This window comes from Anopheles coluzzii, chromosome 3 (assembly GCF_943734685.1).
Source record: "Anopheles coluzzii chromosome 3, AcolN3, whole genome shotgun sequence".
Classification (NCBI taxonomy): Eukaryota; Metazoa; Arthropoda; class Insecta; order Diptera; family Culicidae; genus Anopheles; species Anopheles coluzzii.
In genome coordinates this window covers 60,556,165-60,579,540 of record NC_064671.1, presented here as the reverse complement: position 1 = coordinate 60,579,540, position 23,376 = coordinate 60,556,165, and the positions used below count along the sequence as shown (strand labels likewise).

Below are 23,376 nucleotides of genomic sequence, written 5' to 3'. Positions count from 1 at the left end.
GAAAATCATTTCCGTGTGTTCGTTCGAGAAAATCACTGCAACAAATTCGGTCCATGGTGCCTTGCCGCCAGCCAGTGCTATGACCGAGACGGGGGAGGCATCCTCCCATGCCACGATGAAGCTGAAGCAGTACGGAAAAATCGAAAATTAATCCAATCTCCGATAGCGACCGGATTCCGCCGCAAATGCAATATTTCAGCGCATTCGCCACAAATACGGTGCAAGTGCGGGAGTCACGTGAAGGTCAAAATATTGACGTACACGTGGCCGTGGCAGCAGCTTGCCAGTGTGAGATTTCTGCTCTTGCAGGGAAGCGATTCCAAAAGCGAACAAATAACACACACAAAAAATGAAATCAAGCACAAGAGCACTAAGTAGAAATTGAGAAAGCGTTCCAAGTACGAAATGTCACCACGGGACAAAAAGCGGTTGAGGTTTGGTCGGTCTGGTGGTCGTCGGACTGGCAAAAGGAACCATCTATTTCCAGCAATCATTTAGGACGTTTAAAGACTGTGTGTGCTTCAGTTGCACGTAGGTACGGAGAAGAAGAGCACCGGCAAACAGGGCTAAATAACCTCCGACAATGGAGAGTGTGTTGCTGTGACGGTGGTTAACCAGGACGGGTCATTCCGGACAACATCATTAACTGGACGACGGTAAGAATGGCATGAATGCAGCGAATGGAGCTCTTGTGTATTAACACACCTGGAGTACCAGAAACTATTCTACTGAAGTTCTATCCAATACCTTGGATACAGATGTTGTGAAATTAACCCTTCAACATACACGCGTTTAATAAAATATAAAAGATTCAATGCTTCTAACTCACTACACGGGCTGGTTCGATGTTCTGCTTAAATTGAGTAAGATATTGAGCTGCTTGAAATGTTCCAAACATAAAATTACTTACACTTTAATGCCTTTTCTTCCCTGTGTGTTTGAACAATTTAATTGGACAACCTTATTTAGAGCTTTCTAAAGCGCATGGATGCATCGTCCAAGTTATGGTCAGCTTGTTTAAGACCACTCGTTGTGTGTATGTGTGTGTGTGTGTGTGCGAATGCACTCATGTGGTATGAAGTGTGTGTCTGCATTGCTATAGGTCACTTCATCGCCTTTCACACCGGAGCGCAAGTGAGAAAATAAAATAAGAAGACAAAAAAGGCAAAAAGCACAAAGCAAAAGCCCCCAACAGGTTCTCGGACCCCGGTTCCCTTACCCGGGCGACCGTTGCCGTTGACCAACAGGACTAACCGACATATATAGACCCTCGGGGTGGTGGTGTACGCGATAGCAAAAGAACGTCTCTCGCAAATGAATGGAGGCTATTTATCTTCGGTGACAAAACCATTCACATGCGACTGCTAGCCACGCATCCGCATGCAGGGACCTGGTTCGGTCTGCCGGTTCGTTCGTCACAGCACCCAACAACAAATAGGCTAGATAGAGCGGTTGGTGCAATAGGGAAAGCAGTCACATTGGAGCAAGCACAAGACATTGAGTGAGTGCTGCATCACCAAGAGAGTGCAAAGTGTGGAATAAGTACAAAGGATTTCGCTTTCTTTCTTTTTTGCTGTGTAGGGCTACCTGCTGCAACGCTGAACAAAGAGGGGAGCGGCGGCAGCACTTATCAAATCGGATCTATTGAGAGTTTCGGTAGAGAAGGGTGTGTTTGCAGTGCGGATAGCGTGGGGACAGCAGCGAAGTTTCCGTTGCCGTGCCGTGCCGGACTCTAAGGGGAATTTATGATGCCGGGTATTTGCCGTTTCGTTTGAACAAAACCGCATGGAGCAGTGTTGATCGCATGGATCGTTCTTATTAGCACTGCTCCTTGCTGCTCCTTTTGGTAAGGTATATGTGTGTGTATGTGAACCGATCTAGCAGGTCAGAACCCTTGTCAGATACTTCCGAAAGGTTAACTGACCACTCGGTGGGTTCGGTGCTAGGAATGAGGTTGGGATCCGGTGCAGGACATCCATAAGTTGAAAAGACTTATTTGTGGGCGGACAAAAAAACTATAGCTAGGTTAAGAGATGTCATACGCAATCGTAAGCCGGGGATCACTCTTACTCTTACTCTATTTTTACAATATTTTTTGTTTGGGTCGTTGGCAGCTCATAAAATTCCCAATATATGCGACACGCTTGACATGAACCTAAAAAGGCCAAAACAAGGTGCGACCTTTGGGTGTTGGTTTTTTTTTTTTTTAATTTCACAGCAACACATGCAAAGGCTGCGTCACCATTATATCTTTCACCAAAGTCAAACCTGAACATCCGCCGTAAATATTCATTCCAAACCAAATGAGGGACCACAGGCGGTTCGCGGTTCGCCTGTACGAACATTTGCAAGTCAACGCGCGGACGGATACACTCCCTCCACCTGCCACACACACACACACTCACACGTCGGTTGGATGATGGTTTAAATTCATTAAAATTCACTGCAAATGTGTGACCCAGCGTTTGATGCGTTCGGTGCAGCACACTACACCGGCTCGGGGAGGACAGGTCGTCCGCCCGGTCTCTGAACATTCTACAGCCGTGTCAGTTCAACGAAAAACTTTCCCAACAGACACGGGAACGGCTGCATACAGAAAAAATGCTAAGCTGGAAAGAGCAGCTTGCTCGTTCCATTGAGATGCTGCTGTTGGTTCTATAAAGTAAAAAAAAAAATACTGTAAATCTTTTGTTTTACTTTATACCATCATTTTTACCATCTTCTACACATACATACATACAGAAGACAAAAACTTTCTCCTGAGACGAAACGGTTTTGTGTTAACTGACAGGATTTCTTGCTCCTAGTGCCAGTGAAATGGTGCCGTAGAAGGGATGGTGAAGAGATTTTCATTTTAGCAAGATAGTTAAATATTCATGTGCGATGATTATTACTCTGAGAGGGAAGTGAAGTCAAATGGACAGAAGTGTTAGTGTTGCAGGAGTGGGGTGGGTTTTTTTTTACCGGTGAAGGAAAAGTCTTAGTACCACGTAAATCAAAACCACAGGCACAGTGGCTCACTGAATTGATGCTACACTCAATTAGTATGCAGTTATTTCTAAATTCATTAGCGAACTGCAAAGCAAAACTAAATTCGATCGATCGGTTTGACCAATGATATTTCTGTACATCGATTTACTATTGGTAATTGAAAAGCAACATAAACTGCCTGTTTTATTTTACTTTTTTTAACAAATTTTTCTATTTAGAAAAGAAGCAAATTAAATGAATATTTTCAAATTTTATTATTTTAACATTTATAGCAGAAGTCGGCAAACATTTTAAGAAAAGGGCTACAATCGAAAGATTGAAACAGACTGCGAGCTAGTATTTTGAAAGGTGCTCTTACAGAATCTTCCAAGTTACTTACGAATGATTAAACATTGATTTTCAACGCGTGCAAGAAGATATTCCACTACACTCTGATATTTCATTTCTATCATAATAATTTTTAATTTCTTCAGCATCAAAAATGAACAACTTCAACGCCCAACGGGTGATGAGATCCGGCTTCAAACCCCGGTGAAAAAACGATGGCATCAGACCGTTGAAGTGTTGAAAATCATACTGAAGAGATTAAAAATAAGTATGGTGGAAATGATATATCAGAGTGATGTGGCATAATAATTTGCACGCTATGAAAAGACTGTTTACATTCGAACGTGTCTTGGAAAAGCTTATTTTTCCTGATATACAGGGTTTTCCAAGTCACTTACGAATGTGCACATAATTACAGGTTTTTCCAAGTCAGTTTCGAATATAAACGTTATTATTCACCGCGTGCAAGATGTTAATCAACATCAATCTGATATTTCATTTCCATCATAATATTTTTAATTTATTCAGCACGATTTTCAACATGCTGAAGCTAGATTGAGTTTGACAGTTCTTTGTGATGTGTTGAAAATTATGTGTAAAAACTGAAATTGTATTATGAAGCAAATACACCATTTGAAAGCTGTTGAAAAACATCTTTGAGGCGGTGAATAATTATGTGCAAATTGGAAAGTGGCTTGGAACATCCTGTATTAACCGCCTCCAAGATGTGTTTCAACAGCTGTCAAATGGTGTATTTGCTACATAATACAATTTCTTCTTCTTCTTCTTTGTTAAGTTCTAGCATTGCCCTCCTATGATATGGTTGTCATCATAATCAGAGGCTTGGCTATATGCTAGAGTAGGCTTGTGTTTGACAGCCTATATCTCAATTTCTATAATACCAATCCAGCTTCAGAATGTTGAAAATCATGCTGAATAAATTTAAAATATTAATTTAAAATCTAAATAAGTCCCCTTGAAGGTCCTTTTTAGTATGCCAAACGTAACATATTATTCAATTTAATTTAATATTGAAATCAATGAACAAAAGCAGCAAATCCAATGCATCCGTACCTCCAGTTCAGCGAGCCACTGTATCTGTAAGTGAGCACAAGTCTGTACTTGCTTTGATCATATCAAAGAACCTGATTCAGAGTGGTTTGGAAACGATTGCATCCCTTGTATGGGAAGAGTACAATACATGGCACAAAATAGGCTTCGGTTGAAAATCAACAATGCTGGCATTCGTACTTGCCGGCACTACCGTCGTACGGTTCGGCTAATATTTCGTTTCTACCAAAATCTACGAAAGAACACACCTATCTGCTAAGAACGTTTATGGACTGGTTTTAACCACCCCTCCCAACTACCACTTCCCTGATCTAATTTCCAAAGCATTCAGTTACAGTATTCTTGCCACACTGCACAAATCGGGCCCAGTCAAAACTAAACTAATTGGAAAATTGCTTTTTAAATGCTTTCACATGTTGACGTGTCGAAACACAAAACCGTCCGTACTGTGCGCGCCCGAGGGAACAATCGGATACTGTTTCCCCGCATCACTGTACCATTGTTGTAGCTTTCCCGATGCTTCTACAGAGCGACGTAGTGGCCTGGTATATAAAACTGTTGAGAGAAAACAACAAAAAAACATAATCCAAGCAGTAGCAAATCCAAAGAACAGCGCAAAGGTTTTTGTGCTGATTTTGTTCCAAGACTCAAGGGATCATTAAATATTAACCCGCGCTCTTATACCAGAAGTATACGGGAAAAGAAGCACGGATTTGCCGGGGGAGGTAAAAACTAACGTGCTTCCGGGAAATAAGGATTTTGTATTTCGGTAACTGGATTGTTGAAATTGATTAGCGGGAAAATACATTCGTTGAAAAAAGGACTTTTGAAGAAATTTAACTAAAGGGTAAAAATAGCCGGTAAATATTTAAATATACTTTTGACACTTTTGTGCCACTTCATCGTAACGTTTTAATTTTGCTCCCTCACGTCCTAGCGATTGTGCGATTGACGATGATAGAGCTAATCATTTCAAAACATCAGCTGGTTCAAAAATAAAAGCTTCTGTTATCTAATTTTGAAAGAAAACGTATAAAATCGTAGATTCTATCACAATGCATTTATTGTATATTGATAACATTTTGTTCAATAAAAAACCATAAATTCTCTCATTCCATCACCTCTCGCATTGCACTTTTCCACGACCCAAACAATATTTACTGTAAATCACGCTATCGACCTTCCCAAAGGGCGGTATTTACATTTGCAATTATTTTCAGCCTTCGCCCATTACACCTCCACGCATATTGTTTTTATTGGCACCGCTGGCACCACCATTGCGGGGTAGTAAATAATTCAGCCAACCCTCAACCAATATGATCAAAACCGGCACGCCGCATCAACGGCTCACTTGTGACTTTTCCTCAGCATTAAATCCAACAATTCGTACACGTTTTGCCACACAACAAAAAAAAACTACATCAACTCGCACAGCGAAAGCACGGCACCGTTTAAAAAGCCATAAAAAAGAAATAAACAATAAAATCGGATTCCTTCCAGACCGTTAAGCCGCCCGATTAGTAACCGGGGATTGAATGGTCAACCCGGTCCAGAGCCCAGGGCCGGCCAAGCTGAATCGGGCAATGGGGACGAAGAAAACAACAACAAACAGTTTCACAAAAAAGGTGGTAAAACAACAATATGGCTCGTATCGGTTATTGTGTGCGCAATGCGGATGGAGAAGCCCAGTACCTCGTAGAATAACGCTTTGCGCGAGGCAGGTCGGACAGTCGGCAAATGGGGATGGGTTCGCCTGGAAGCGTCCCATGGTGGGATTAAGGCGAATAGTTCAAACTGCCGCTCATGTCAAGTCCTTTAATGCGGCAACCAACCGCCACCCGCGCGGGGTAAGGACAAGCGAATTAATGTTTAATCCTTGCGATCCTATGGCTTACGGTCAAACGTAAAGCGCGTTCTTGTTCCACTCTTCTTCTTCTTTTTGGCGCAATTCCAACAAACACGGATTTTAGCTCTTTTTTTTCTCTCTAGATTAGCCGCTGTACACCGCTCAAGCTGCTCGAAATAAAGCGTAATGTATACAAAATAAAAATAGGGGAAAATAAAAACCTCAAACGAAATGCTTCTCCATTCCTTTTGAAATGTTGCACCGACGTCGGGTTTAGAAATTCGTTGAAATAGCGTTAAATGTGGTTTCTTCCCCCCCCCCCCCCTCAGTACCGTTTCAAAGGGGAAAAGCCTTCAATGGTAGCGGCTTGAGAAATCGCAGATGGAAACGTAGATTCCACGCGTGTGGGCTCCCACCTTCGTGGTACAGAGTACATTGTAGATTGGATTTCATGTTCATTCATGTGCTGTGGAATCGTCTCAAGCTGGAATAATATGCTGCTGGCAATCAAAAAATCTCAAATGGGCGCAAAATGGGGCGCAAGGTATGTTGGGGTGTGGTTGTAGCACTAGAAAGCACACCAGTTTTCGCGGCATCGAAATCAACCGCAAACCACCAAAACCCAAAAATGTATTAAATGGGATTTGTCTAACCAACTGGCAAACGTCGCCGAACAGTGAGCAGCGTTAGATTGTGGAAAGCCACTGAACCACCCCAACCCGGCGCACCTGCCGGTCCTTCCAAACCTTACGCTAACCCATTCTCCCAAAACGGGATTACTGCTTCCGTTGCCATCGGGTCCCGGTGTTTTGTTTGGCTCGATTTTGGATGTGATGTGTATGTTTTTGCTCTTCCGCTTATCCCACAATCCCTCCCAGCGGGTGCCCGTTACTCACCTTGTGCAAATACGAAAACTGTCAACACGCTATTGAACAAATTAATACCAAACATTTCGTCCGCCTCGTACGCGATTTCGTTATGGAGATATTTTGGCGCTTGTGGGTAGACGTGCTGTGTGAATTGTGCGCGCGCGTGTGTGTGTGTGTGTGTATGTGTGTTTTAAAATTGCACCCGTCAGCCACGTCTGTTTTCACCACCACTGCTCATCGGCACAATTTTTGCGCGCCACATTCAATTTTCCGCACCAACCAAACTGGGCCACCGAACTATACTCCAAACGAACGTCACAAAACCGTGGTTGCCGGGAGCGTATGAAGCACAATGCACACTACGATGTAAGAAAGAAGGATTCAGCGATTCACACTCAAAAATATCGTACAACGTACTGCCGTTGCGTCCAGAGGGGCCACAGCAAAATCAGCAAACGTTCACTATACAATGTAGGACACTGCCGGCTGGATGCACAAGAGTTTGGGCTTTTTTGCTTTAGCTTAAGTGGGATTAGAGGCGCCAAAAATCGGCCACCGTACGCGCGCGCCAAGATTTCCGTCAAACTTTTGCGCGATTACCGGCACTGGTCCTATCGATGCGTAACGCCTGCCAGCTGAAGAACGACCGAGCAGTGGTGGAATGCTTTCACCCCGAGGCCATCGAGCATACTAAACGCGTACGTCCACGTTGCGAGGAAGGATAATTTGTGGCAGGATATACCTCCGTTTTGAATGAAACGATGCTGCTCGTACCGTTGGCACAGTGAACAACACACTGATGGATTTCTGTGAATAAGTATTAGTATGATGTTACAGGTACAACAGAGAAGAGAAACAAATTTGAATTAGCTAAATGCTGTGATATACTCACTTTAGGCTCAGTGTGTTCATTTGAAACCCTTTTTTAAGATGGAAAATAATATTTACCTATTGATATTTTTGGTGGTGCACTGTAACCATAGCTCGCATCGTGTGGATGCTGTATCAAGGCGCATGTGCTTGCCGTTCCTAGCGCGTTGACTTCGTGGTCAAATCGCATCCGAAGCAACGTTCGCTTTCAAACATTTGTCTGTGAGACACTTTCAACCACACTCGCACCGTTTTATACTGGAATGCGTGATTTGATAAGTATTTACGCCGGCTTTCGGCCACTTTCGGGTTGCAGCAAGAAACCCGGTGGCTGCAATCAACATGAATCATTCAAACCAGAAGCTAACAGAAAAGCTCGGTGACAGAGATTCCACATAGTGCCACCATTTTGGCGGTATGTAAAGCACCTCACCTCGGCGCAACGTCAGCCGGTAGAACCGAACGTCCCGCACCAGCGGAAACCGATTGTAGTCGGGTCGGCGTGCATCCACCTGCGAGGTGTTGTTCAGTATGAAGTGGTCGTGCGGGTACAGCCTTTCCGTGTCTTCCGGTCGTGCGAGGATGATGAGTTTAGCGCCGAAAACCTAGCGCACGAACGAAAGCGGCACCCGCGGTTAATAACATTGCAAATATTTGATGGCGATAGACATGGTGCACATGTGCGCATCATCAACCTACCTGACACAGCAGATTGTGGCACGGGTCGGTATGAAGCGGCGAGACAGTGCCTTTTGGACCGAGCCATGCTTTTATGCGTGGCTGTGCGTCCGTTCGGCCAATGTAGTCGGGAATGGAAATGTCCGCTCGAAGAGCAGGAATTTGATCAAACAAATCATGCTGCGCTAGGTAGGCCGGTGGTTGCTTTCCCGCCGAATCGGACGGCTCGCAGCAGATACTTTGCTCAAGGAAGTCCCGAAACTTCATTAGCTTTTGAGACCAATCATCACTGCTGTACTGAGAACCAATCTCGATTGGTACGGTTCGTTCGCCGGCCACTTTTAGCAGATAGTTTGGATCGTGCCACCATTCCATTGCCGGCCAGCCATCGATTATTCCATTCAGAACGGCCGGTTGCTTTGTATCGTAGCATCGGGTTCTGAGAAAAGATGAGAAGTATTATACATTCGTCTGTTTTTTGTTTTTTTTGGTAAGGTGAGTTGTACCCAAAATATTCTAACGATGGACACTTCATTATTGGAACGTCGTTGGATTTGTTTTCCGTTAAACTTATTTCCCCTGTAATGTCGTCCAGCTTAATCCTTTTCACGGGTGGTTCCTGCTTATCTAAGTTTGCGATTGAAACAAAGTAATAATACATATCATGCAATGAAATACAATAATTAATTTGAATGTAGAGTTTAATGATTAATCAATACCTAATTCTCCCGTAAGTATCGATGCCGTTTCGGTTAGCAAATCTGTTGGGACGTTCTTCCACTCTAACCCGATCGGACATCCAAGCATCAATCCTAGATCAGCCAAATATATGTTATCTTTTATTGCATCTTCGTAACTATTTGATGCGTATAAGGTGTACACGATCTACGGGGGAAATTAGAAGAGCAAATTAATAGGACAGATAATAGGATAGATAATAGACAACAACAAACACTAACTTACACGGACATATGTTAGGATGGTGAACATTTCCCTTTCGCTCGTGGCCACCGCATTCCACTGACCGGTGTGCAACCGATTGTACACAGTATCGTACAGTACACCGACTTTTATTAAATTGGTAGATATGGTTTTTACAGCATCTGTTGTGAGCTCGTTTGCTAATGGTTCAACAATGGTGGAAAGCACTGTTTGGTAGAGTTTATTTTCTTTTACACAGTCTCGATTTAAAAGAAAAGTTTTCAACGGGACTACGGAGAGGATAGCTTTGATGCACCGTTCCATGGTGTTAATAACTTTACTATCTTGGTTAAATTTTACCCTGGGATTGGTATTGAAAAGTGATAAAATGTACACACTACCCGGTAATGTTTGTTTTGAAAGCAAAAGATATGTTTAAAAAAAAACCCTGTGTCAAACGATTGTCAGTGTTGCCAGACAATTCGCACATGTTTTGCAAAGCAGACTGTTGAAATTGTTGATAAAGGCACAACAAAAAACAAGCAGCTTTTTTTACATGATATAATAATTTAAAATTACTCTATCATTACAATAAATTTGAGTTTAAATTTCATCTTCACGAAACGGGCAGTTTTCCGTACTTTCCTATATGACACGTATAAACACTGCTTAGCCCTGATCTGTCATGTAGCTGTCAATTAAGAAAACGAAGCGATTGCTGCACGGTGCATACGGAAGCTGTGGTTCTCTGTTTAATTTGCAATAAATATCGTGAAAACCCCTTTTTCACGCTTCTGTGCAGTGTGTAGAATATGAATGGTGCCGTAACAATGGTAAGTACGGTGTGTTTTTCCCGTAATAAATGTTCGCTCGCTGGAAAACGGAACATGAATAGTCGGGCACTCCCGCAAGTGCTGAACAGAGAAATCCAATATGGCGGCTTGGGTTTGGGCTTGTGCTTCTTCTGGAAGCGAGTTGAAAATGGAACCGGGGGATGTGGGCGAGCGAATGTGCAATGGTGTGAAGGAAGATAGTATAATGTGTGAGAGTGTGTCCGTGCTCGTGTGTGTTTGCCGCGAAGTGAAGTGTTTATTCATAGACAGCTGTGTTTCTGTCGGTACCAGGGAGGAACAAAACTTAAAGCTGCAAAGAGATTGAATGGATAAAGTTCCCTTTTTGACCACTTTCGATTGTCCTTGGTCAAGGTCCTTTTGCGCGTGGAATAAGAAAACGCCGTGTGCGCGTGTGGGGTGCACCACTTTCTAAGCATACTACTGATATACATATCTAATCTGCATCTGTACCTTTTAGGGAAGCAACGAGTACAATTCCGGAAGCAACAACAACAACAGCGAAGCCTCACCGGCCCGAGAGGAGTATCGTAAGGAAGCGGAGAGCTCGCCGCCACCGGCGAAAGTTTCGAAGCGCGATAAGGAACGGGAACGAGATCGCGAACGTCGCGAACGTCGCGAAAGGGACAGAGAGCGCGAGGAACGTGACCGAGGTAAGTGTCGTCGGTCTGTAGAGCCGATACCGACAGTGTCCAATATTTGTTTAATACTTGTTTGACATCTCCCCTTGAAATCACGTTTCGCCCGAGCGAGAACCGAGCACACGAGAGAAACGATCCGGTTGCGAGGGGACACACACCACCTGTAGAACGGACATAACAAAAAGCATGCTTATTGATATACGATTAATTGATGGTAGTACAAATGTGAACGATATTTAAGCGACTCTCGATTGATTGGCTGCGACGGCGTGCAGTTCCGTGTTCCTTTTCAAGTGGAACTATCAGAAACCGGTGTGGTGTACTTCGCACGGATGTCGGTTCCCAGTCCGCGCGTCCATACCTTTTTCTCTCTTTCTCTCTTGTCTTCTTTTTTCATACAGTTACCGGAAGCAATTAATGTGAAAACATTGAGTAAAATGGGAATGTGATCATATGCCAATATGCTACTACTGTAAATAGTCTTCTCACCATTAAATAATCCGATTTGTCTTTCTATTGTGCATCACCTCCTCTTTCTCTCTCTTCTCTTTTCTCTCGTTTTTTCTTTCTCTTTCCAATTATAGGTAAAGTACAGTAAATCATATAATCTGTCACAGTTGTGCGTAACTTTCACCATCCCCCATGTACTCTGAACACACAAATTAAAACAAATTGAGCTAGGCATCTACACACTTCCCCCTCAAATCTTTGCAGCGTGTGTATGGTTAACCTACATTTTCGTACTCTATTTCGTACTTGTCCATATGCCGTTTAGCCATCTTTTTACGCCAATGAAATTTATCTGAAGGTATTTCTTTACACCAGATGTACTAATAATTATAATCGATGAGTTACACCGCTCTTGGTTTTGAAGAGACATTCTTGGAATACCTAGAAACAGTAGTTGGGTTAATGTGCCTGACACAAAAAGCTCGACTGTTATTCAGTTACTATTATTAACAGCGCACACGTTCATCGTTAAGTGTTATTTTATTTAAAGGTATGACTAATATTTTGATGGCAATAGCTCAGATCAAACGATAGTTGGCTTCAATTTGAAAATAATTGATTTTTTTGCGTTTCATTTCGCTGTTCAGTGCTTTTGAGGAGAGATTGAAATGTTTTAACAGAACCGGCAATAGTTTGTTTTACCATATGTACGCTTCTTAAAAGTAGAACAAACAACACCGTCTTGCAGTTTCAATATGCAATATATCGCGCATTAGAGTTTAGCCAGACCGAAAGGATATAGAAAATTATAGAGCACGTAGTTTAAAATTCCTTCCAAAATTATACACATTCCTCATGCTCCTCTTACATGTTAGTCTCCACAGCTCATTATCCGCACACAATCAAATCAATTCATGCGATTTCTTCGTTTCTTTCTTTTTTTTTTTGTTTCTGTACTTTCAGCGGCATTTGATTGATATCATATTGTTATGATAGTAGTGAAAATGTTTCTAAACAATAACATATTTGAGAAAGATAGCCTATTAATTTAGGCACTAATTGTAATACGTACCTATCACAGCCCACATCCTTCCGAGAAGATAATCTATCAGGGTGTGCATGATACTGCCTCATCCATCTATTGGCGTAAGGATGATCGATTATATGGCTGGGAGGTAAACTATTGTCAGTGTACTGTAAAAGCCTTACCAGGGCGAAGAAATGTGAATGTGTGGAAACGCACCCGCAAAAGCTGTCGGCAATGCGCGGCGATATATGTACTTCGTGTACTGTATTTGAAAATGATTTCGTACTTTTTTTTAATCATGTGTACCTTAGAGTACAAGTTTTGTGACCCTTACGTTGCAATTCGCTGCATTGGTGGCCATATTTGTTGTTGCGTGGGGTACCTTGTGCTATGTTTTGGGGGTTGTTTCTATGTACTTTTATTTAAGCTTTTCCATCCTCTTCTCGGGGCATCGCAAAAAGGGAAGCAGACAAACGGTTGCTGTTACGTTCCAGCGCTGTAGGATCGTACGATCAAGCACCAGCCGGCTGGGGTTAGCGTATTGCGAGGTATACTCCCGAGCGATGGTCCACGTGGGTAATATACACGCGTGCTGCGTGCTCACTTACACTTACCGGAATGTTTTTGTTTTTCGTTTACACTATATTACGTTCTCGTCTCGTGGGGACGCTAGCTAACGAATGTCCTTCTCTCTTTTCTCTTTTCTCTCTCTCTTTCTCTCTTAATTCTTTTATTTCTGAATATTGTCGAACTCATGGGAGCTCAAGTCGGTTGTGCTATGCTTTCAACCTCCTATAAACGGGCATGCAACCTCAGCACACAGAGTTCGATCGGCGTGCGCGTATCACGAGGACACGAGCTTCTCTTCTCTGCGTCGTTCGCTGTAATCATCATCGGCGTATACCCCAAACCAATGTCGAATTCATCCTTCCTTCCCGGAGGGAAACAGAGAGAAGGCGCTAGTAGCGGTCGCGCGTAGAAGATCGATCAGTTATTTTTCTCTTTTTTCTCTTATTCTCTTTCTTTGTGGTTTTTTTCTTAACCTCCTAACTCTTGATCGTATTGTATTACACAGAGAAACATTGCGCGACTGAAGTAAAAGTCCAATGATACGTGGATAGAGAGAAAGTGACGAATATACGCGCAAATGGAAACACATATACGATCAATGTGAACGTATTAATCGGCAGCATTTCTGCACTCTATCTTGAAAAATGAAAAAAAGTGCATAGTATAAGAAAACTCCCACCCCCACTCCAGCATGGGACAAGTTCCTGGCGATCGGCTAATTGCGGTAACACGGTGATCGTGTTTTTTTTGTTTTTTGTCCATTTCTCTTTCTCTCTCTTTCTCTCTCTCTCTCTCTCTCTGTTTTGTTTTGTTCAATCTATGTGTTCTCTTTAATCGTACTTTCAGCGAACTGGGGATTGTTCGTGATTCGATGACGTGTTATATTTGAACAGCTTTGTTTGAATGAACCGTGCTTGCCTCCAAGATTAGGCTAACTGAACCATCATGTATGCGCGTGTTGTTGAGTATAATTGTACAATTCTAACTTCTTGAGACGATACAACGGTAGTAGCCAACATAATCCTTTGCATAAATAGTAGTAGTACTTCCACTGTTCTCCTCAGCCATCGTCGGAATGGGCCACGAAAATGGGATGTATTTTGTAGGCTCGATATGTGGGACGACGCTCGCTATTCTGCAAGGACATGCTCTGTCCGAGTGCGCGTGTGTGTTTCTGTGCTTCTCGTCCTGGTTGAACCATCCTATAATCATCGTCACCATCTCAACACCGCAACAGTATATATGTGAACAAAGCCTGGGAACGAGGCCGTTGGCAGTTTTTTCTTTCTTTTTTGTCTACGTTTGGTTTTTCTCTTTTCTCTTTTTCTCTCTCTTTCTCTCTCTCATCTTTAATTACATATATATTATATTGTTCTCTTTCTTAAACAAATGAAAAAAAAATCCTGTGATAACAATATCATCTTTCCTGGCGTCCGGATGCGACCTAGACTCTTCCTGCTTATGCTGTGGAAGATAATATCGACCGCATCTACTTGACTTTGACTGTACGTTGTACTCCTGATCCAACACACGAGTTGTACCTAGTGATGGGTCAAGTAGCACTTTTTACTGTGTGGTGCGGTGCTACCACACACAATTAAGTGTGCGGTGTTTTGGTGGTACCACTTTTGTGCAACCGCACAATTTTGTGCAACCGCACAATTTTGTGCAACCGCACAATTTTGTGCCACCGCACGATTTTGTGCAACAGCACAATTGTGTGGTACCGCACGATTTTGTGGTATCGCACAATTTTGTGCTATAGCACAATTTTGTGCGCGCACTCTTGTGCTATGACGCAATTTTGTGCGCAAGCAATTTTGCGGTAGAGCACAATTTTATGGTACAGCACAATTTTGTGGTAGAGCATAGTTTTTAGTTTTAGATTTAATTCTTTACTATGCCCTATTCATTCTTCACAAGCCCCGAATAGAAATCAAGGGGCCCAATTGTGGCATCACAAAAACTATCGGCAGAACCAAACCGACGTAGCACGAGAATATAGAAACGCACATTCAATGTGGTAACACTTAATATAGTTGCGCCAAACTGTGCGCACACAAAATTGTGCTATAGCTCAAAACTATACTCTACCACAAAATTGTACTTTACCACAAAATTGTGCTCTATCACAAAATTGTGCACTACCACAAAATTGTGCTCTACCGCAAAATTGCTTGCGCACAAAATTGCGTCATAGCACAAGATAGTGCGCGCACAAAATTGTGCTATAGCACAAGATAGTGCGCGCACAAAATTGTGCGGTACCACACAATTGCGCTGTTGCACAAAATCGTGCGGTTGCACAAAATCGTGCGGTTGCACAAAATCGTGCGGTTGCACAATATCGTGCGGTTGCACAAAATCGTGCGGTTGCACAAAATCGTGCGGTTGCACAAAATTGTGTGGTTGCACAAAAGTGGTACCACAATTTTGTTTAGTGTGCAAATGTGCTCACACATATTGATGTGCTGTGCGTGCGTGGTAGCACTGTGCTACTTGACCCATCACTAGTTGTACCTGTGTGACATCGCAAAACTGATACCATTTGTCTCCAAAAATCGATTTTTTTCGTACCATCTACCATTAAAGTACCATTAGTTCCATTAGTAAATTATAAGAGAATATTTAGACGTGAATAGCAATTAGAACTTGCGCATATTCATCCCGATTTTACAATCAAATTGTAAAGCCGATGGCTTATTTCGTCTTGCTAGACGCTCTACCTGTTAATACTGATGGAAATAGCATATTTGGTGATTAAACCAATTACTCTATTTTGTGTTACGAATAACCAATATACCTGGGACCTTTTGCTTGACGTTCCAGATGGACTTGTTCATTTTAGTAAAAAAACGTTACACCAATCAAACGTTTTTTTCCACGTGGCATATACATATATGTGTGTGTGTGTTCTATGATCCTAATTGTTCTGTCGATTACGCCCGCTTCGCATCCCGCTATCATCGAGTCAACTAATTAATCCACATTATTTTTTCTTGTTTTTTTATTTATTTTCAGGATCTATATGTCTCTCGTATTGTTTTTGTTTCTCTCTTTCTCTCTCTTTCTCTTTCTATCTTTCTCTATTTCTCTTTTTGTTTCATCTACTCCCATGCGTATGCCAAAAGAAGCGAAAATGCACCTTCTTTGCAAAAGTACTGCGTAAAGACAGATACACAATCTGCCACTGCCACTATTACTACTACCAATACTACCACAACAACTATTCTTCCTTCGTCATCACGTTACATTTTGATACTTTGCCCAAGCGAAAGGCCAACAATGAAACCGTTCGCCTATCTACTACTACTACTACTACTACTACTACTACTACTGCCTACTGCTACCTATACTACTACCGCTACTATCATCACCACCACTCACCATCATAATTGCTACCGGTTCTTTCGTTCGTCCTTTGACTGAATTTCGCATCACGACTGCCGCGTGCGTGTACTGCGTAATCGCGATGGTTGGAAAACAAGACTCTAAATGTTATCTCATGTTACCACTGCTCTCTCGTGCAATGGCAGACTATACGAACAAGAACAGTATCACACATATTCACAGCACGTGGCGAGCAAAATGTATCAAAAGATTGTGAACTCTTGTCTCTTGTGAACATCCTCACACAAGTTGACTCCCCCAGATCCATGGAAGAGGTTAGAATTGATTTGTAATCTGTTTCTTTTTTCCTTAAATATACTTCTATATGTACTCCAACTCCGCGGGGCTGACAATGTTTGGTGCTGGCGATGCCAATCTAAACATTGCCTGCGCTTTAAAAATGAAAAGTTGCCGGACCCTTATTTGAAGGTTGAAATTTTAAATTTTATTTTCGTACGAGTTTTGTTATTTGTTATTTTTCATTCATATTCAAATGCAATAAACTGCACATTTTTTGTGGGACAGTATGTTCCATCATGATGAAAACATGTATATAGGAACTCACAAGTTCTTAAAATATTTTATTAATATTACACTCTTGGTGCACTTTATTTTTTCGGCATCATGTTTTTTTTTTTTTTTATTTCGAGCTGAATATTATTTTAAACGGATTTTGTAGATGAATGTGTAGTTCCCGTAAATAAGGGGTTTAAATATTTTTAATGAATTAATTGATCAGCTCCTGTATCTGAAAGAGAAATGTCAAAGCATATGTTTTAAAGGATTTCCTTCTGCTCATATAGTTTGTTTTAAACAAGTTGTGTTTCTTCTGACGCCGCTTACCGAAACCCGTTAATTTAACAATATCATCGTTCGCCATGAAGGCATTAAAAAGCAGGGAGAAACAAATTCGAAACCATACGAGAACCAATAGCTGTTATAAATGAGTCGCGTGTAACACGTTGTATACGCGCTACTACGCAAGACTGATCAGCTGTCTATATAAGAATTTCACTAACGCATTATTTTCTCCTCCATCCTCCTCGCAGAACCGAAGATTCTACCGTACATTGCGCAGCCCGTGTATGATATTCGTCAGATTGGCGATGTGGCCTTTGGACCGGGCACTCGGTCGGCACTGCTGGGCATACTCGGTGGAGCATTGCCCCGGCTTAACACGGAGCAGATCGAGCTAGTATCGAGGGCGAAAAAATACGCCATGGAGCAGAGCATCAAGATGGTGTTGATGAAGCAAACGTTAGCCCATCAGCAGCAGCAGTTGGCCAGCCAGCGCACCCAAGTGCAACGGCAGCAAGCTTTGGCTCTTATGTGTCGGTAAGTTGTATAGGGATGTTTTGCTTTTATATCATTTGTGCTGTTCACTTGCAATATAGTTTTAATGCACGTTAAACGAAATTTATTTTTGATATGAGATAAAATCGAGATAACCGAACTATGAAAAAGACGAATATGATGTTATCTAAGACGGTTCTGAATGTAGAAAACGTTGATTTTCTTCTCGCACTTCTACGGAAGTCAGTCCATTTTCGTGCAAACTTTGATGCTAACCAACATAAGCTGATAAGATCTGATCGTCGTCGGTTTACTAACTGCACACTTGCGGACACAATCGATATTTTAAGTTTTGATCGCCAGCCTATAATGTTTTCGTGTTTTACAGTGTTTACGTCGGCAGTATTTCGTTTGAACTGAAGGAAGACACCATCAGGGCGGCATTCCTACCATTCGGGCCGATCAAATCGATCAACATGTCCTGGGATCCGATCACGCAGAAACACAAAGGATTTGCGTTCGTCGAGTATGAAATACCCGAAGGAGCGCAGCTGGCGCTGGAACAGATGAACGGTGCCATGCTCGGTGGGCGCAACATCAAGGTCGGCCGACCGAGCAATATGCCGCAGGCGCAGCAGGTGATCGATGAGATCCAGGAGGAAGCGAAGAGCTACAATCGCATTTACATTGCCTCGATCCATCCGGATTTGACCGAGGAGGACATCAAGAGCGTGTTCGAAGCGTTCGGGCCAATTATGACCTGCAAGATGTCGCAGGGAAATGCTGTACACACGCACAAGGGATACGGATTCATTGAGTATCAGACGAATCAGTCCGCAATCGAAGCAATCGCCAGTATGAATTTGTTTGACCTGGGCGGACAGTTGCTAAGGTAAGCGTCGCGGAGTCCAGTTCACAGACCTGTTAGTTAAAAATATTAATTTTTCTTCCATCGATTGAAACAGGGTTGGACGATCAATTACGCCACCGAACGCGCTGATGGGCCCGGCGGCGAATTCCGCCATGCCAACAGCAGCAGCCGTCGCTGCAGCAGCTGCTACCGCCAAGATTCAGGCCATGGATGCTGTGGCTACGAACGCCGTCTTGGGACTGTCAGCCACTTCACCTGGTCTGAAAGTTGGTCTCACGGGGCTGCCGCTTAACCCGGCAATCACGACAGCCAGTGCTGGATTTGTTGCGCAAGCACAGTTGGCCGCAGCCACACAGGCCGCAGCTGCAATTAACAGTCAGCCGGGGCTGCTGGTGCCGCCAGTTTCGCTAGCCCCCTCCCTGCTGGTCAATCCGGTGCTGGGTGCTGCAGCCAAGCCACTTCCCACAGTATTGAGCCAAGCGAATCCGGCTGCGGTTGCGGCGGCGGCCGCCGCGGCAGCAGCAGCAGCAGCGGCAGCTGCTGCGGCCCCGAACGCTACAGCGGAAGATGTGTACAAAAAAGCACAAGAAAAACAGCAGGAAGAGCTACAGAAGAAGCTACTGGAGGAAGGGGAACCGCAAACGTTACAGCAGCAGGAGTCCATGTCGATCAAGGGCCAGAGTGCTCGGCATTTGGTGATGCAGCGGCTAATGAGGCCGCGCGAAAGCAAGGTGGTTATTCTGCGCAATATGGTCGGACCGGAGGACGTCGATGAGACGCTGCAGGAGGAGATTCAAGATGAGTGTAGCAAGTACGGTGCCGTGGACCGGGTTATTATCTACAAGGAGCGCCAATCGGAGGGCAACTTTGCCGAGGACGACAACACCGACATGATCGTAAAGATCTTCGTCGAGTTCTCGCAGGCCACCGAAGCAGATAGAGCCCGTGAGTCACTGAACGGTCGCTACTTTGGCGGCCGCCTGGTCAAGGCGGAGTCTTACGATCAGGCTCTCTTTGACCACGGCGATCTGTCTGGCTAAATCGAGGGCGCGTGAGCACGTGTGTGTGTTTGGGGACGTGTGGGAAGCGCTCCGCATCCTACACTTTCTTACCTCTCGAGCAATGGTCCTAGCTGATCAATTTTCGACACAAACATTGGGAGCGCTTATATGTGTGTGTTTGTGTGTGTGAAGTACTCTTACTCTCTCTCTCACACACACACACCCTTAGATGGGCAGGAAGAATTGGATGGATCGAAAAAAAACACGATCGTTGGTAATGGGAGACTCAGCAGGTTCATAATTTGTTCACTTGGAAATGAAAATTGTGTCCAGTTCTTTGACCCTGCCCATCGCAAAGAGAAAACCCGCCAGTATCGATTAGCCAGAAAGATTGTACCGAACACAGTTGTTTGTTTATAAGCTCTCAAGCATCATATTACCACCAATGCTATCGGCCCACTCAACTTGAATCCCTTTTGAAATAGTAAATAATGCGTGGACGACGAACCCTTTTCACTGAACCAGCATTAATGTGGTTCATTTAGACTAAAAAAAGTAAGATTAAAAACCTAATAACACAACCATAAAATCACACCCAGGATTAATAGAAACCTACCTTTAAACTACACAACATGCACTTCATGCAGCAAGCACCTTGATGGACTTTTGGAGTTTCGAAAAGAGGACAACTTTTGTTGCACTAGCAGTGTCCCCCGTGTGTGTTACTACGATGCAATCCATCAGACCAAGCTGTGCATACAACAGAGAGTGAATGGCATTACGATGCACACATACACCATTTCTCATTCATGTGTTAGACATAAACATAGGCATAAAGTCAAAATAATCCTGCATCGTAAAGGACGAGCTGTGTGTATTGAAGGCGCAATACCTAGGAATTCACACGGACCTAATTAAATCCACCATAAATTTCGAGCGTCGCTCAACGCTGCTCTTGCTCTAATATATTATAATTTAACTGTATATACAAACTCGGGAAGCGCGTAACGGCCATTTGTTCGTTTTGCTGCTTTTCCGGTGCTACATGATCAAGGAAATATAGGACTAACGTCACCAAAATCATTGACCCCGTGCGGTATATTTTTTTCTTCTCTTTTTGCCTTTCAAATGTCTTCCAAACAGCAAAAGTTCGCTCTATTTTTCGTGCTTTCCTTTGCCAGGCATAACTTCGTACTCGTCGTACTGAGGGAACGAACCCATTCCCGTTTTCTGCTGCTCCAGTGCCGCCGCATCCTTTGGTTTGCTGTACTTGGCCTCCAGTTCGGCTGCATTGCGCTCTTTCATCTTCATAATGGCCAGATTTTTCAGCAGTTCCTGCTCCGTCGGCGGTTCCTTCCTGTGTTACACAAAAACAAACAATTACTGGTGTATAACTTAAAACCCAGATTTTTTAAGTGAAATTTTATGCTTTAGGCCCGTGTCTGTGCTCCATCGGATGCGATTTTATCGGAAGGCCTGTCAAAATTTTATATGGAATTTCACAGATAACGTCGGACGTGCGATTCGTCGTACGACGGAATAAAAAAAAAAAGATTTCGTCGGACGCCGCATCCGATTTTATCTGTCAAACTAAATGTGTGGTAGGAACAATCTAAACTTGATTTTTCATAATCGTTATATTATTAATATCATCCAAATAATCGCAATATTATACGAAAAAGCGTCTGACAGCACGTGCGATAAAATCGCATGCGATGAAGCACAGACACGGCCCTTATTGTGGAAAAATCTTACAATATATTTTATTCAAAGTATTGCCCGTCAGAAGCTATAACATTTTCCCATCTTTCAGGCAATTTATGAATTCCATCCCAAAAAAATTGCGCCGGCCAAAAACGAATCTGCTTGCTCTGAAATGAAGCGTATTACGGTGAGGGCGTTTTGCATCGAGCGAAATAAATGAAAGTCAGACGGAGCAAGGTCCGGACTATAAGGCTGGTGGGTCAAAACTGCCCATCCACTATTTTCCAAATAGTTTTTCACGGGTTTTGCAACATGGGGCCGAGCGTTGTCGTGATGAAAAATTATAGCCTCGTGTCTGGTCGCATATTCCGGGCGTTTTTCGATGATGGCACGCTTCAAAGGTATTAATTGTGTTCGGTACAGGTCACCTGTGATCGTCTGAACCGATTTGAACAACTCATAAAGTAACGGGCCCTTCTGATCTCACCAAATACATAGCATAACCTTGGCGCCATGGATATTTGGCTTCGCCGTTGATTTGGCTGGTTGGCCGGGCTTCACGTATGACTTTTTGCGCTTGGGATTGTCATAATGGATCCATTTTTCATCCCCAGTCATCCGATGCAAAAATGATTTCTTCTTATGGCGCTCAAGCAGCATTTAAGACATACAGAAGCGCCGTTCAACGTCTCTCGGCTTCAACTCATAGGGGACCCAATTACCTTGCTTCTGAATGTATCCGGCGGCTTTCAAACGTTTCGAAATGGCTTGCTGAGTCACTCTTAACGATGTACCAAGTTCGTCTTGTGTTTGACACGAATCCTTATCGAGAAGCGTCTCTAATTCTTCGTCGTCAATCTTTTTTGGTTGTCCTGGGCGTTCTTTGTCTTTGATGTCAAAATCGCCACTTTTGAAGCGTTGAAACCATTCAAAACACTGTGTTTTCCCTAAAGCATCGTCGCCATAAACTTCTACAAGCAAACGATAACTTTCCGTAGCAGTTTTCTTTGCAAAAAACGACCCAACAGAACCTCCCGCAAATGCTGTCTTTTTCTCCAATTTTCGAAGTTATTCATCGTGAAAAATAATAATGATACGCACAAGATAAAGTTGTTTTGTTAACTGTTTTTGATAGCTGTCAAATGTACCTTCAAAATGACATAGACAGTATATAAAGTTCGAGTTTTTTACCATATTTGTTACTACGGACATCTAGCATAAAATTCCGGTTATTGAGTTGTACACCCAATAATAAATCGAGATTTAATCCCAAAATAATAAATATCCCGAATATCATGAATTGCATGAATCGGCAAGTGATTAGAGCCATCACATTCAACTTGTGGTCAGCAGTGTTACCTACCTTCAGTAGGAAGCACAGGCCGATTCTTGGACCTTACCTTCTTCCACGTAGCCACGCTTCCCATTCGGCGGTAATCTCTTGATCGTACGCCTCCTTGGCGGTAGGTTCGAACCACCGAGACGCACGGCGCCGACCGACGGATGGATCAGCAGGAATTTCATAATATTTGTTACCGAAATAATCCTCCCCAACGTAGTTGCCCTTCATTTGGCGCGGTCGAAACGATTTGAGAAAGTTGTCCAGCACGATGCGCATTAGGTTGCGCGTTGGTGGACCGTTGGCCATCGTTGTTTGTATGAGTTGAACTAGTACAAGCCCGAGAGTTTACTATTATTATATAAACAGTAGGTTCCAGCACTTGTGCACCGGTGTCGAAATTTTCTAGATAATTTTGTAAACAAAACGGGACAGCTGTCGTGGGAAAAGTGACAGATTTAGCTTGACGCTGTCAAGCCGTGAGGTTGAGTCAATCATGGAAAAATCGCGTGGATGACACGCGCTTAAGTTCATTTTTCACCTTGAAATGACTTGCCAATGTTGGACATCTATATTTTAACTTTAAAAAGAAAATATTTTGCGTATAATTCATTTGTTAGTTAATAATAAAACGTTGATTTACAAGCAAACGAGCAAAGAGGGAGA

The 23,376-nt window shown here is 43.0% G+C and overlaps 3 protein-coding genes and 1 long non-coding RNA gene across 9 annotated transcripts in view; 1 reads left to right on the top strand and 3 right to left on the bottom strand.

Annotated features, from left to right (window-relative positions):
- The window catches only part of LOC120957609 (uncharacterized), a 35,068-nt gene extending 25,027 nt beyond the window's left edge, over positions 1-10,041 (bottom strand). Inside the window, exons 1-6 of one of the 2 annotated variants that reach the window (XR_007452555.1) lie at positions 9,616-10,041; positions 9,372-9,537; positions 9,159-9,279; positions 8,674-9,091; positions 8,053-8,579; positions 7,186-7,911 (exon numbers count right to left, since the gene is read on the bottom strand). Coding sequence is in view for 1 of the 2 variants with exons in the window: in XM_040379897.2 (XP_040235831.2) it covers positions 7,132-7,186 (55 nt within the window). In the remaining variant the exon portion in view is untranslated. Of the gene's footprint in view, positions 1-7,131; positions 7,912-8,052; positions 8,580-8,673; positions 9,092-9,158; positions 9,280-9,371; positions 9,538-9,615 lie in introns of those variants that run through there. The other variant, XM_040379897.2, reaches the window with a different exon arrangement.
- A 218-nt stretch (positions 10,042-10,259) lies between these two features.
- LOC120960232 (poly(U)-binding-splicing factor half pint) lies at positions 10,260-20,754 on the top strand. 5 transcript variants are annotated; one of them, XR_007452645.1, is made up of 6 exons: positions 10,260-10,406; positions 10,885-11,077; positions 17,552-17,837; positions 18,184-18,687; positions 18,761-20,222; positions 20,315-20,754. XR_007452645.1 is itself a non-coding variant. In XM_040384302.2 (5 exons), the coding sequence occupies exons 1-5, from the start codon at positions 10,386-10,388 to the stop codon at positions 19,704-19,706; spliced, it is 1,950 nt and encodes a 649-aa protein (XP_040240236.1). In that variant the 5' UTR covers positions 10,260-10,385; the 3' UTR covers positions 19,707-20,754. The 5 variants fall into 5 exon arrangements, 4 of the variants coding, with proteins under 4 accessions (XP_040240236.1, XP_040240238.1, XP_049465560.1 ...); XM_040384302.2 differs by having other exon boundaries at positions 18,761-20,754; XM_040384304.2 differs by lacking the exon at positions 10,260-10,406 and adding an exon at positions 16,134-16,777 and having other exon boundaries at positions 10,963-11,077; positions 18,761-20,754.
- LOC125907438 (uncharacterized) lies at positions 13,880-16,127 on the bottom strand. The gene is made up of 2 exons (XR_007452646.1): positions 15,633-16,127; positions 13,880-14,653 (listed from the first exon to the last, which is right to left on the bottom strand). It is a non-coding gene; the product is annotated as an uncharacterized LOC125907438 (long non-coding RNA).
- LOC120960233 (NADH dehydrogenase [ubiquinone] 1 alpha subcomplex assembly factor 2) lies at positions 20,506-23,133 on the bottom strand. Its single transcript, XM_040384305.2, has 2 exons — positions 22,772-23,133; positions 20,506-21,024 (listed from the first exon to the last, which is right to left on the bottom strand). The coding sequence occupies exons 1-2, from the start codon at positions 23,017-23,019 to the stop codon at positions 20,823-20,825; spliced, it is 450 nt and encodes a 149-aa protein (XP_040240239.1). The 5' UTR covers positions 23,020-23,133; the 3' UTR covers positions 20,506-20,822.
- Positions 23,134-23,376: the final 243 nt, after the last annotated feature.